We start from the raw sequence: 15,740 nt of genomic DNA, 5'->3' as shown, positions 1-15,740 counted from the left end.
GTGTATTTATACTGTAGTCTGGTAGAGGAGGTCTTTAATCTAATTAATGTGTATTTATACTGTAGTCTGGTAGAGGAGGTCTTTAATCTAATTAATGTGTATTTATACTGTAGTCTGGTGGAGGAGTAATCTAATTAATGTGTATTTATACTGTAGTCTGGTAGAGGAGGTCTTCAATCTAATTAATGTGTATTTATACTGTAGTCTGGTAGAGGAGGTCTTTAATCTAATTAATGTGTATTTATACTGTAGTCTGGTGGAGGAGTAATCTAATTAATGTGTATTTATACTGTAGTCTGGTAGAGGAGTAATCTAATTAATGTGTATTTATACTGTAGTCTGGTAGAGGAGTAATCTAATTAATGTGTATTTATACTGTAGTCTGGTAGAGGAGGTCTTTAATCTAATTAATGTGTATTTATACTGTAGTCTGGTAGAGGAGGTCTTTAATCTAATTAATGTGTATTTATACTGTAGTCTCGTAGAGGAGTAATCTAATTAATGTGTATTTATACTGTAGTCTGGTAGAGGAGTAATCTAATTAATGTGTATTTATACTGTAGTCTCGTAGAGGAGTAATCTAATTAATGTGTATTTATACTGTAGTCTGGTAGAGGAGTAATCTAATTAATGTGTATTTATACTGTAGTCTCGTAGAGGAGTAATCTAATTAATGTGTATTTATACTGTAGTCTGGTAGAGGAGGTCTTTAATCTAATTAATGTGTATTTATACTGTAGTCTGGTAGAGGAGGTCTTTAATCTAATTAATGTGTATTTATACTGTAGTCTCGTAGAGGAGTAATCTAATTAATGTGTATTTATACTGTAGTCTGGTAGAGGAGTAATCTAATTAATGTGTATTTATACTGTAGTCTGGTAGAGGAGGTCTTTAATCTAATTAATGTGTATTTATACTGTAGTCTCGTAGAGGAGTAATCTAATTAATGTGTATTTATACTGTAGTCTGGTAGAGGAGTAACCTAATTAATGTGTATTTATACTGTAGTCTGGTAGAGGAGTAATCTAATTAATGTGTATTTATACTGTAGTCTGGTAGAGGAGTAATCTAATTAATGTGTATTTATACTGTAGTCTGGTAGAGGAGTAATCTAATTAATGTGTATTTATACTGTAGTCTGGTAGAGGAGTAATCTAATTAATGTGTATTTATACTGTAGTCTGGTAGAGGAGTAATCTAATTAGTGTGTATTTATACTGTAGTCTGGTAGAGGAGTAATCTAATTAATATATATTTATACTGTAGTCTGGTAGAGGAGTAATCTAATTAATGTGTATTTATACTGTAGTCTGGTAGAGGAGTAATCTAATTAATGTGTATTTATACTGTAGTCTGGTAGAGGAGGTCTTCAATCTAATTAATGTATATTTATACTGTAGTCTGGTAGAGGAGGTCTTTAATCTAATTAATGTGTATTTATACTGTAGTCTGGTAGAGGAGTAATCTAATTAATGTGTATTTATACTGTAGTCTGGTAGAGGAGTAATCTAATTAATGTGTATTTATACTGTAGTCTGGTAGAGGAGGTCTTTAATCTAATTAATGTGTATTTATAATGTAGTCTGGTAGAGGAGGTCTTTAATCTAATTAATGTGTATTTATACTGTAGTCTGGTAGAGGAGTAATCTAATTAATGTGTATTTATACTGTAGTCTGGTAGAGGAGTAATCTAATTAATGTGTATTTATACTGTAGTCTGGTAGAGGAGTAATCTAATTAATGTGTATTTATACTGTAGTCTGGTAGAGGAGGTCTTTAATCTAATTAATGTGTATTTATACTGTAGTCTGGTAGAGGAGTAATCTAATTAATGTGTATTTATACTGTAGTCTGGTAGAGGAGTAATCTAATTAATGTGTATTTATACTGTAGTCTGGTAGAGGAGTAATCTAATTAATATATATTTATACTGTAGTCTGGTAGAGGAGTAATCTAATTAATGTGTATTTATACTGTAGTCTGGTAGAGGAGTAATCTAATTAATGTGTATTTATACTGTAGTCTGGTAGAGGAGTAATCTAATTAATATATATTTATACTGTAGTCTGGTAGAGGAGTAATCTAATTAATGTGTATTTATACTGTAGTCTGGTAGAGGAGTAATCTAATTAATGTGTATTTATACTGTAGTCTGGTAGAGGAGTAATCTAATTAATGTGTATTTATACTGTAGTCTGGTAGAGGAGTAATCTAATTAATGTGTATTTATACTGTAGTCTGGTAGAGGAGTAATCTAATTAATGTGTATTTATACTGTAGTCTGGTAGAGGAGTAATCTAATTAATGTGTATTTATACTGTAGTCTGGTAGAGGAGTAATCTAATTAATGTGTATTTATACTGTAGTCTGGTAGAGGAGGTCTTCAATCTAATTAATGTGTATTTATACTGTAGTCTGGTAGAGGAGTAATCTAATTAATGTGTATTTATACTGTAGTCTGGTAGAGGAGGTCTTTAATCTAATTAATGTGTATTTATACTGTAGTCTGGTAGAGGAGTAATCTAATTAATGTGTATTTATACTGTAGTCTGGTAGAGGAGTAATCTAATTAATGTGTATTTATACTGTAGTCTGGTAGAGGAGTAATCTAATTAATGTGTATTTATACTGTAGTCTGGTAGAGGAGTAATCTAATTAATGTGTATTTATACTGTAGTCTGGTAGAGGAGTAATCTAATTAATGTGTATTTATACTGTAGTCTGGTAGAGGAGTAATCTAATTAATGTGTATTTATACTGTAGTCTGGTAGAGGAGGTCTTTAATCTAATTAATGTGTATTTATACTGTAGTCTGGTAGAGGAGTAATCTAATTAATGTGTATTTATACTGTAGTCTGGTAGAGGAGTAATCTAATTAATGTGTATTTATACTGTAGTCTGGTAGAGGAGTAATCTAATTAATGTGTATTTATACTGTAGTCTGGTAGAGGAGTAATCTAATTAATGTGTATTTATACTGTAGTCTGGTAGAGGAGTAATCTAATTAATGTGTATTTATACTGTAGTCTGGTAGAGGAGGTCTTTAATCTAATTAATGTGTATTTATACTGTAGTCTGGTAGAGGAGTAATCTAATTAATGTGTATTTATACTGTAGTCTGGTAGAGGAGTAATCTAATTAATGTGTATTTATACTGTAGTCTGGTAGAGGAGGTCTTTAATCTAATTAATGTGTATTTATACTGTAGTCTGGTAGAGGAGTAATCTAATTAATGTGTATTTATACTGTAGTCTGGTAGAGGAGTAATCTAATTAATGTGTATTTATACTGTAGTCTGCTAGAGGAGTAATCTAATTAATGTGTATTTATACTGTAGTCTGGTAGAGTAGTAATCTAATTAATGTGTATTTATACTGTAGTCTGGTAGAGGAGTAATCTAATTAATGTGTATTTATACTGTAGTCTGGTAGAGGAGTAATCTAATTAATGTGTATTTATACTGTAGTCTGGTAGAGGAGTAATCTAATTAATGTGTATTTATACTGTAGTCTGGTAGAGGAGTAATCTAATTAATGTGTATTTATACTGTAGTCTGGTAGAGGAGTAATCTAATTAATGTGTATTTATACTGTAGTCTGGTAGAGGAGTAATCTAATTAATGTGTATTTATACTGTAGTCTGGTAGAGGAGGTCTTCAATCTAATTAATGTGTATTTATACTGTAGTCTGGTAGAGGAGTAATCTAATTAATGTGTATTTATACTGTAGTCTGGTAGAGGAGTAATCTAATTAATGTGTATTTATACTGTAGTCTGGTAGAGGAGTAATCTAATTAATGTGTATTTATACTGTAGTCTGGTAGAGGAGTAATCTAATTAATGTGTATTTATACTGTAGTCTGGTAGAGGAGTAATCTAATTAATGTGTATTTATACTGTAGTCTGGTAGAGGAGTAATCTAATTAATGTGTATTTATACTGTAGTCTGGTAGAGGAGTAATCTAATTAATGTGTATTTATACTGTAGTCTGGTAGAGGAGTAATCTAATTAATGTGTATTTATACTGTAGTCTGGTAGAGGAGTAATCTAATTAATGTGTATTTATACTGTAGTCTGGTAGAGGAGTAATCTAATTAATGTGTATTTATACTGTAGTCTGGTAGAGGAGGTCTTTAATCTAATTAATGTATATTTATACTGTAGTCTGGTAGAGGAGTAATCTAATTAATGTGTATTTATACTGTAGTCTGGTAGAGGAGGTCTTTAATCTAATTAATGTGTATTTATACTGTAGTCTGGTAGAGGAGTAATCTAATTAATGTGTATTTATACTGTAGTCTGGTAGAGGAGTAATCTAATTAATGTGTATTTATACTGTAGTCTGGTAGAGGGGTAATCTAATTAATGTGTATTTATACTGTAGTCTGGTAGAGGAGTAATCTAATTAATGTGTATTTATACTGTAGTCTGGTAGAGGAGGTCTTCAATCTAATTAATGTGTATTTATACTGTAGTCTGGTAGAGGAGTAATCTAATTAATGTGTATTTATACTGTAGTCTGGTAGAGGAGTAATCTAATTAATGTGTATTTATACTGTAGTCTGGTAGAGGAGTAATCTAATTAATGTGTATTTATACTGTAGTCTGGTAGAGGAGTAATCTAATTAATGTGTATTTATACTGTAGTCTGGTAGAGGAGTAATCTAATTAATGTGTATTTATACTGTAGTCTGGTAGAGGAGTAATCTAATTAATGTGTATTTATACTGTAGTCTGGTAGAGGAGTAATCTAATTAATGTGTATTTATACTGTAGTCTGGTAGAGGAGTAATCTAATTAATGTGTATTTATACTGTAGTCTGGTAGAGGAGTAATCTAATTAATGTGTATTTATACTGTAGTCTGGTAGAGGAGTAATCTAATTAATGTGTATTTATACTGTAGTCTGGTAGAGGAGTAATCTAATTAATGTGTATTTATACTGTAGTCTGGTAGAGGAGTAATCTAATTAATGTGTATTTATACTGTAGTCTGGTAGAGGAGGTCTTTAATCTAATTAATGTGTATTTATACTGTAGTCTGGTAGAGGAGTAATCTAATTAATGTGTATTTATACTGTAGTCTGGTAGAGGAGTAATCTAATTAATGTGTATTTATACTGTAGTCTGGTAGAGGAGTAATCTAATTAATGTTTATTTATACTGTAGTCTGGTAGAGGAGTAATCTAATTAATGTGTATTTATACTGTAGTCTGGTAGAGGAGTAATCTAATTAATGTGTATTTATACTGTAGTCTGGTAGAGGAGTAATCTAATTAATGTGTATTTATACTGTAGTCTGGTAGAGGAGTAATCTAATTAATGTGTATTTATACTGTAGTCTGGTAGAGGAGTAATCTAATTAATGTGTATTTATACTGTAGTCTGGTAGAGGAGTAATCTAATTAATGTGTATTTATACTGTAGTCTGGTAGAGGAGTAATCTAATTAATGTGTATTTATACTGTAGTCTGGTAGAGGGGTAATCTAATTAATGTATATTTATACTGTAGTCTGGTAGAGGAGGTCTTCAATCTAATTAATGTATATTTATACTGTAGTCTGGTAGAGGAGTAATCTAATTAATGTGTATTTATACTGTAGTCTGGTAGAGGAGGTCTTCAATCTAATTAATGTGTATTTATACTGTAGTCTGGTAGAGGAGTAATCTAATTAATGTGTATTTATACTGTAGTCTGGTAGAGGAGTAATCTAATTAATGTGTATTTATACTGTAGTCTGGTAGAGGAGTAATCTAATTAATGTGTATTTATACTGTAGTCTGGTAGAGGAGTAATCTAATTAATGTGTATTTATACTGTAGTCTGGTAGAGGAGTAATCTAATTAATGTGTATTTATACTGTAGTCTGGTAGAGGAGTAACCTAATTAATGTGTATTTATACTGTAGTCTGGTAGAGGAGTAATCTAATTAATGTGTATTTATACTGTAGTCTGGTAGAGGAGTAATCTAATTAATGTGTATTTATACTGTAGTCTGGTAGAGGAGTAATCTAATTAATGTGTATTTATACTGTAGTCTGGTAGAGGAGTAATCTAATTAATGTGTATTTATACTGTAGTCTGGTAGAGGAGTAATCTAATTAATGTTTATTTATACTGTAGTCTGGTAGAGGAGTAATCTAATTAATGTGTATTTATACTGTAGTCTGGTAGAGGAGGTCTTTAATCTAATTAATGTGTATTTATACTGTAGTCTGGTAGAGGAGTAATCTAATTAATGTGTATTTATACTGTAGTCTGGTAGAGGAGTAATCTAATTAATGTGTATTTATACTGTAGTCTGGTAGAGGAGTAATCTAATTAATGTGTATTTATACTGTAGTCTGGTAGAGGAGTAATCTAATTAATGTGTATTTATACTGTAGTCTGGTAGAGGAGTAATCTAATTAATGTGTATTTATACTGTAGTCTGGTAGAGGAGTAATCTAATTAATGTGTATTTATACTGTAGTCTGGTAGAGGAGTAATCTAATTAATGTGTATTTATACTGTAGTCTGGTAGAGGAGTAATCTAATTAATGTGTATTTATACTGTAGTCTGGTAGAGGAGTAATCTAATTAATGTGTATTTATACTGTAGTCTGGTAGAGGAGTAATCTAATTAATGTGTATTTATACTGTAGTCTGGTAGAGGAGTAATCTAATTAATGTGTATTTATACTGTAGTCTGGTAGAGGAGTAATCTAATTAATGTGTATTTATACTGTAGTCTGGTAGAGGAGTAATCTAATTAATGTGTATTTATACTGTAGTCTGGTAGAGGAGTAATCTAATTAATGTGTATTTATACTGTAGTCTGGTAGAGGAGTAATCTAATTAATGTTTATTTATACTGTAGTCTGGTAGAGGAGTAATCTAATTAATGTTTATTTATACTGTAGTCTGGTAGAGGAGTAATCTAATTAATGTGTATTTATACTGTAGTCTGGTAGAGGAGTAATCTAATTAATGTGTATTTATACTGTAGTCTGGTAGAGGAGGTCTTTAATCTAATTAATGTGTATTTATAATGTAGTCTGGTAGAGGAGTAATCTAATTAATGTGTATTTATACTGTAGTCTGGTAGAGGATGTCTTCAATCTAATTAATGTGTATTTATACTGTAGTCTGGTAGAGGAGCAATCTAATTAATGTTTATTTATACTGTAGTCTGGTAGAGGAGTAATCTAATTAATGTGTATTTATACTGTAGTCTGGTAGAGGAGTAATCTAATTAATGTGTATTTATACTGTAGTCTGGTAGAGGAGTAATCTAATTAATGTGTATTTATACTGTAGTCTGGTAGAGGAGTAATCTAATTAATGTGTATTTATACTGTAGTCTGGTAGAGGAGTAATCTAATTAATGTGTATTTATACTGTAGTCTGGTAGAGGAGTAATCTAATTAATGTGTATTTATACTGTAGTCTGGTAGAGGAGTAATCTAATTAATGTGTATTTATACTGTAGTCTGGTAGAGGAGTAATCTAATTAATGTGTATTTATACTGTAGTCTGGTAGAGGAGTAATCTAATTAATGTGTATTTATACTGTAGTCTGGTAGAGGAGTAATCTAATTAATGTGTATTTATACTGTAGTCTGGTAGAGGAGTAATCTAATTAATGTTTATTTATACTGTAGTCTGGTAGAGGAGTAATCTAATTAATGTTTATTTATACTGTAGTCTGGTAGAGGAGTAATCTAATTAATGTGTATTTATACTGTAGTCTGGTAGAGGAGGTCTTTAATCTAATTAATGTGTATTTATACTGTAGTCTGGTAGAGGAGTAATCTAATTAATGTGTATTTATACTGTAGTCTGGTAGAGGAGTAATCTAATTAATGTGTATTTATACTGTAGTCTGGTAGAGGAGTAATCTAATTAATGTTTATTTATACTGTAGTCTGGTAGAGGAGTAATCTAATTAATGTGTATTTATACTGTAGTCTGGTAGAGGAGTAATCTAATTAATGTGTATTTATACTGTAGTCTGGTAGAGGAGTAATCTAATTAATGTGTATTTATACTGTAGTCTGGTAGAGGAGTAATCTAATGAATGTGTATTTATACTGTAGTCTGGTAGAGGAGTAATCTAATTAATGTGTATTTATACTGTAGTCTGGTAGAGGAGTAATCTAATTCATGTGTATTTATACTGTAGTCTGGTAGAGGAGTAATCTAATTAATGTGTATTTATACTGTAGTCTGGTAGAGGAGTAATCTAATTAATGTGTATTTATACTGTAGTCTGGTAGAGGAGTAATCTAATTAATGTGTATTTATACTGTAGTCTGGTAGAGGAGTAATCTAATTAATGTGTATTTATACTGTAGTCTGGTAGAGGAGTAATCTAATTAATGTGTATTTATACTGTAGTCTGGTAGAGGAGTAATCTAATTAATGTGTATTTATACTGTAGTCTGGTAGAGGAGTAATCTAATTAATGTGTATTTATACTGTAGTCTGGTAGAGGAGTAATCTAATTAATGTGTATTTATACTGTAGTCTGGTAGAGGAGTAATCTAATTAATGTGTATTTATACTGTAGTCTGGTAGAGGAGTAATCTAATTAATGTGTATTTATACTGTAGTCTGGTAGAGGAGTAATCTAATTAATGTGTATTTATACTGTAGTCTGGTAGAGGAGTAATCTAATTAATGTGTATTTATACTGTAGTCTGGTAGAGGAGTAATCTAATTAATGTGTATTTATACTGTAGTCTGGTAGAGGAGTAATCTAATTAATGTGTATTTATACTGTAGTCTGGTAGAGGAGTAATCTAATTAATGTGTATTTATACTGTAGTCTGGTAGAGGAGTAATCTAATTAATGTGTATTTATACTGTAGTCTGGTAGAGGAGTAATCTAATTAATGTGTATTTATACTGTAGTCTGGTAGAGGAGTAATCTAATTAATGTGTATTTATACTGTAGTCTGGTAGAGGAGTAATCTAATTAATGTGTATTTATACTGTAGTCTGGTAGAGGAGTAACCTAATTAATGTGTATTTATACTGTAGTCTGGTAGAGGAGTAATCTAATTAATGTGTATTTATACTGTAGTCTGGTAGAGGAGTAATCTAATTAATGTGTATTTATACTGTAGTCTGGTAGAGGAGTAATCTAATTAATGTGTATTTATACTGTAGTCTGGTAGAGGAGTAATCTAATTAATGTGTATTTATACTGTAGTCTGGTAGAGGAGTAATCTAATTAATGTTTATTTATACTGTAGTCTGGTAGAGGAGTAATCTAATTAATGTGTATTTATACTGTAGTCTGGTAGAGGAGGTCTTTAATCTAATTAATGTGTATTTATACTGTAGTCTGGTAGAGGAGTAATCTAATTAATGTGTATTTATACTGTAGTCTGGTAGAGGAGTAATCTAATTAATGTGTATTTATACTGTAGTCTGGTAGAGGAGTAATCTAATTAATGTGTATTTATACTGTAGTCTGGTAGAGGAGTAATCTAATTAATGTGTATTTATACTGTAGTCTGGTAGAGGAGTAATCTAATTAATGTGTATTTATACTGTAGTCTGGTAGAGGAGTAATCTAATTAATGTGTATTTATACTGTAGTCTGGTAGAGGAGTAATCTAATTAATGTGTATTTATACTGTAGTCTGGTAGAGGAGTAATCTAATTAATGTGTATTTATACTGTAGTCTGGTAGAGGAGTAATCTAATTAATGTGTATTTATACTGTAGTCTGGTAGAGGAGTAATCTAATTAATGTGTATTTATACTGTAGTCTGGTAGAGGAGTAATCTAATTAATGTGTATTTATACTGTAGTCTGGTAGAGGAGTAATCTAGTTAATGTGTATTTATACTCTAGTCTGGTAGAGGAGTAATCTAATTAATGTGTATTTATACTGTAGTCTGGTAGAGGAGTAATCTAATTAATGTGTATTTATACTGTAGTCTGGTAGAGGAGTAATCTAATTAATGTTTATTTATACTGTAGTCTGGTAGAGGAGTAATCTAATTAATGTTTATTTATACTGTAGTCTGGTAGAGGAGTAATCTAATTAATGTGTATTTATACTGTAGTCTGGTAGAGGAGTAATCTAATTAATGTGTATTTATACTGTAGTCTGGTAGAGGAGGTCTTTAATCTAATTAATGTGTATTTATAATGTAGTCTGGTAGAGGAGTAATCTAATTAATGTGTATTTATACTGTAGTCTGGTAGAGGATGTCTTCAATCTAATTAATGTGTATTTATACTGTAGTCTGGTAGAGGAGCAATCTAATTAATGTTTATTTATACTGTAGTCTGGTAGAGGAGTAATCTAATTAATGTGTATTTATACTGTAGTCTGGTAGAGGAGTAATCTAATTAATGTGTATTTATACTGTAGTCTGGTAGAGGAGTAATCTAATTAATGTGTATTTATACTGTAGTCTGGTAGAGGAGTAATCTAATTAATGTGTATTTATACTGTAGTCTGGTAGAGGAGTAATCTAATTAATGTGTATTTATACTGTAGTCTGGTAGAGGAGTAATCTAATTAATGTGTATTTATACTGTAGTCTGGTAGAGGAGTAATCTAATTAATGTGTATTTATACTGTAGTCTGGTAGAGGAGTAATCTAATTAATGTGTATTTATACTGTAGTCTGGTAGAGGAGTAATCTAATTAATGTGTATTTATACTGTAGTCTGGTAGAGGAGTAATCTAATTAATGTGTATTTATACTGTAGTCTGGTAGAGGAGTAATCTAATTAATGTTTATTTATACTGTAGTCTGGTAGAGGAGTAATCTAATTAATGTTTATTTATACTGTAGTCTGGTAGAGGAGTAATCTAATTAATGTGTATTTATACTGTAGTCTGGTAGAGGAGGTCTTTAATCTAATTAATGTGTATTTATACTGTAGTCTGGTAGAGGAGTAATCTAATTAATGTGTATTTATACTGTAGTCTGGTAGAGGAGTAATCTAATTAATGTGTATTTATACTGTAGTCTGGTAGAGGAGTAATCTAATTAATGTTTATTTATACTGTAGTCTGGTAGAGGAGTAATCTAATTAATGTGTATTTATACTGTAGTCTGGTAGAGGAGTAATCTAATTAATGTGTATTTATACTGTAGTCTGGTAGAGGAGTAATCTAATTAATGTGTATTTATACTGTAGTCTGGTAGAGGAGTAATCTAATGAATGTGTATTTATACTGTAGTCTGGTAGAGGAGTAATCTAATTAATGTGTATTTATACTGTAGTCTGGTAGAGGAGTAATCTAATTAATGTGTATTTATACTGTAGTCTGGTAGAGGAGTAATCTAATTAATGTGTATTTATACTGTAGTCTGGTAGAGGAGTAATCTAATTAATGTGTATTTATACTGTAGTCTGGTAGAGGAGTAATCTAATTAATGTGTATTTATACTGTAGTCTGGTAGAGGAGTAATCTAATTAATGTGTATTTATACTGTAGTCTGGTAGAGGAGTAATCTAATTAATGTGTATTTATACTGTAGTCTGGTAGAGGAGTAATCTAATTAATGTGTATTTATACTGTAGTCTGGTAGAGGAGTAATCTAATTAATGTGTATTTATACTGTAGTCTGGTAGAGGAGTAATCTAATTAATGTGTATTTATACTGTAGTCTGGTAGAGGAGTAATCTAATTAATGTGTATTTATACTGTAGTCTGGTAGAGGAGTAATCTAATTAATGTGTATTTATACTGTAGTCTGGTAGAGGAGTAATCTAATTAATGTGTATTTATACTGTAGTCTGGTAGAGGAGTAATCTAATTAATGTGTATTTATACTGTAGTCTGGTAGAGGAGTAATCTAATTAATGTGTATTTATACTGTAGTCTGGTAGAGGAGTAATCTAATTAATGTGTATTTATACTGTAGTCTGGTAGAGGAGTAATCTAATTAATGTGTATTTATACTGTAGTCTGGTAGAGGAGTAATCTAATTAATGTGTATTTATACTGTAGTCTGGTAGAGGAGTAATCTAATTAATGTGTATTTATACTGTAGTCTGGTAGAGGAGTAATCTAATTAATGTGTATTTATACTGTAGTCTGGTAGAGGAGTAATCTAATTAATGTGTATTTATACTGTAGTCTGGTAGAGGAGGTCTTTAATCTAATTAATGTGTATTTATACTGTAGTCTGGTAGAGGAGATGAAGAGGCAGAATCCTGACTTCCCTGATGATGTCACCAGTGGAGTGTTGGTCCATCAGGTTATACCTGAGTCCCCCGCGCACAGGTAGGTGTTTTCACACACACACACACACACACACACACACACACACAAACATATGCAAAGATGCAGCACAAACACACAGTGACACACACACACACGGACACACACACACGGACGCACACACACAGTGACACACCTCAAAGGCCCTGATTGGAGAGAAAGGAGAAATGGATTAATGCAATAGGTTTATCTGTTATATCAAAAACGTAGTTTAGCTAGCTAGCCTATCAAAGGGCAAGGTTGATCCATCACTGTACCAATGTGGAAGAAGCCTTCTTTAGGAACCGACGACCAATGAGAACCTCTCGTTTTTTTTTCTACAAAAGGGGCGGGATAGAGGCCGGTGACGTGATCCTCAAGCTGAACGGCCGCCCACTCAGGACCACCGACGAGCTGCAGGGGGCGTTGCTAGGCGACGGGCCCCTCCTCCTGGAGGTTCGTCGCGGCGACGACGAGCTGCTTTTCCACATAGAGCCCCACGTCGTCATGCAGTGAGGAGGCGGAGTCATGGACCAGGGAAATGGAGTTAGAGTTGTTTTTGTTTTTTGCAGAGTTCGGCGGGGGGGGGGGGGGTCAATTCCAATTAAAAAGGTAGTCAAAGTCAATTCAGGAAGTGATTTCGATTTAAACTAAATAAATCGCTTTTACTTTTCAGTTTATTGGGAAGTCGTTGAAAATATATGGCCTTTTTGCAATTGGAATTTAGGACGTGAATTGACCTGCCTTCAGTTGGAATTCAGAACGACCCTGTTTTAATGTTGTTATGTGTTTTGACTGTTTTCTCTGTGGTGACTGGGCTGGACTCACTACAGATGTGCTGCCTGCTTCCCAAAATGTGGGCACCATATGCCCTACCTATAGTGGACACTATGTTCCCTACCTATAGTGGACACTATGTTCCCTACCTATAGTGGACACTATGTTCCCTACCTGTAGTGGACACCATATTCCCTACCTATAGTGGACACTATGTTCCCTACCTATAGTGGACACCATATGCCCTACCTATAGTGGACACTATGTTCCCTACCTATAGTGGACACTATGTTCCCTACCTATAGTGGACACTATGTTCCCTACCTATAGTGGACACTATGTTCCCTACCTATAGTGGACACTATGTTCCCTACCTGTAGTGGACACTATAATCCCTACCTATAGTGGACACTATGTTCCCTACCTATAGTGGACACTATGTTCCCTACCTATAGTGGACACTATGTCCCCTACCTATAGTGCTTGTAACCAGGGCACTAGAGCCCATTGGTTGCCTAACAACTTCATTGTTTAGCCTGGTTGCTAGGCGGTTGCTAGGCGGTTGCTAGGCCATTTCTGATATATGTATATCCAAATGTATTCCTTATGTAGTGCACTACTTTGGACCAGGACCCTACATAGTGAACTAGTTCCCTATTCCTTATGTGGTGCACTACTTTGGACTAGGATGCTACATAGTGAACTAGTTCCCTATTCCTTATGTAGTGCACTACTTTGGACCAGGACCCATAGGACTCTCCCATAGGGCTCTGGTCTAAAGTAGTGCACTACATAGGGAATAGGGCCCTGGTCTAAAGTAGTGCACTATATAGGGAATAGGGCTCTGGTCTAAAATAGTGCACTATATAGGGAATAGGGCCCTGGTCTAAAATAGTGCACTATATAGGGAATAGGGCTCTGGTCTAAAGTAGTGCACTATGTAGGGAATAGGGCTCTGGTCTAAAGTAGTGCACTATGTAGGGTTTAGGGTGCCATTTGGGAGTAATTCACTATAAACGCCAGACATGGATACTTTCAGAGAGAGATGGAGATAGAGGAGGAGGATGTGTTTTTTAAGGACCCTTCTGCCCTTAAACCTCATAGTTGAGCCTGGTTGCTAGGCGGTTGCTATGCCGTTTTATGCTATATGAATGTTCATATAAACATAAGTAAATAAAGTTCATATTTCAAAATCTAGTGACGGATTTATTCCTACATTGTGATATTTACATAAATAATGTGCACTATGTCATGACACACAGCCGTTTATCCACAAACCTAGCTACTGGTGGACTGAATGGAAACCCAGCTACTGGTGGACTGAATAGAAACCTAGCTACTGGTGGACTGAATGGAAACCTAGCTACTGGTGGACTGAATGGAAACCTAACTACTGGTGGACTGAATGGAAACCTAGATACTGGTGGACTGAATGGAAACCTAGCTACTGGTGGACTGAATGGAAAACTAGCTACTGGTGGACTGAATGGAAACCTAGCTACTGGTGGACTGAATAGAAACCTAGCTACTGGTGGACTGAATGGAAACCTAGCTACTGGTGGACTGAATGGAAACCTAGCTACTGGTGGACTGAATGGAAACCCAGCTACTGGTGGACTGAATGGAAACCCAGCTACTGGTGGACTGAATGGTGGACTGAATGGACTACTGGTGGACTGAATGGAAACCTCGCAACTGGTGGACTGAATGGAAACCTAGCTACTGGTGGACTGAATGGACTACTGGTGGACTGAATGGAAACCTAGCAACTGGTGGACTGAATGGAAACCTAGCTACTGGTGGACTGAATGGAAACCTAGCTACTGGTGGACTGAATGGAAACCTAGCTACTGGTGGACTGAATGGAAACCTAACTACTGGTGGACTGAATGGAAACCTAGATACTGGTGGACTGAATGGAAACCCAGCTACTGGTGGACTGAATAGACTACTGGTGGACTGAATGGAAACCCAGCTACTGGTGGACTGAATGGAAACCTAGCTACTGGTGGACTGAATGGAAACCTAGCTACTGGTGGACTGAATGGAAACCTAGATACTGGTGGACTGAATGGAAACCCAGCTACTGGTGGACTGAATGGAAACCCAGCTACTGGTGGACTGAATGGAATCCTAGATACTGGTGGACTGAATAGAAACCTAGCTACTGGTGGACTGAATGGAAACCTAGCTACTGGTGGACTGAATGGAAACCTAGCTACTGGTGGACTGAATGGAAACCTAGCTACTGGTGGACTGAATGGAAACCTAGATACTATTGGACTGAATGGAAACCTAGCTACTGGTGGACTGAATGGAAACCTAGCTACTGGTGGACTGAATGGAAACCTAGCTACTGGTGGACTGAATGGAAAACTAGCTACTGGTGGACTGAATGGAAACCTAGCTACTGGTGGACTGAATGGAAACCCAGCTACTGGTGGACTGAATGGAAACCCAGCTACTGGTGGACTGAATGGAAACCTAGCTACTGGCGGACTGAATGGAAACCTAGATACTGGCGGACTGAACGGAAACCTAGCTACTGGTGGACTGAATGGAAACCTAGCTACTGGTGGACTGAATGGAAACCTAGCTACTGGTGGACTGAATGGAAACCAGCTACTGGTGGACTGAATGGACTACTGGTGGACTGAATTAAAACCCAGCTACTGGTGGACTGAATGGAAACCTAGCTACTGGTGGACTGAATGGAAACCTATTTACTGGTGGACTGAATAG

General features: G+C 34.0%; 1 protein-coding gene across 2 annotated transcripts in view; it reads left to right on the top strand.

The window, feature by feature from the left end:
* Window positions 1-13,454, top strand: part of LOC118936802 (serine protease HTRA3-like) — a 29,169-nt gene extending 15,715 nt beyond the window's left edge. Inside the window, exons 10-11 of one of the 2 annotated variants that reach the window (XM_090188200.1) lie at window positions 12,147-12,245; window positions 12,569-13,454. In XM_090188200.1, coding sequence (XP_090044326.1) covers window positions 12,147-12,245; window positions 12,569-12,737 — 268 coding nt within the window. In that variant the 3' untranslated portion in view covers window positions 12,738-13,454. The remainder of the gene's footprint in view (window positions 1-12,146; window positions 12,246-12,568) is intronic. The other variant, XM_090188199.1, reaches the window with a different exon arrangement.
* Window positions 13,455-15,740: the final 2,286 nt, after the last annotated feature.

Source organism: Oncorhynchus mykiss, chromosome 10 (genome assembly GCF_057628025.1).
Source record: "Oncorhynchus mykiss isolate SJ-2025 chromosome 10, ASM5762802v1, whole genome shotgun sequence".
Classification (NCBI taxonomy): Eukaryota; Metazoa; Chordata; class Actinopteri; order Salmoniformes; family Salmonidae; genus Oncorhynchus; species Oncorhynchus mykiss.
This window is presented reverse-complemented; position numbering and strand designations above follow the sequence as displayed.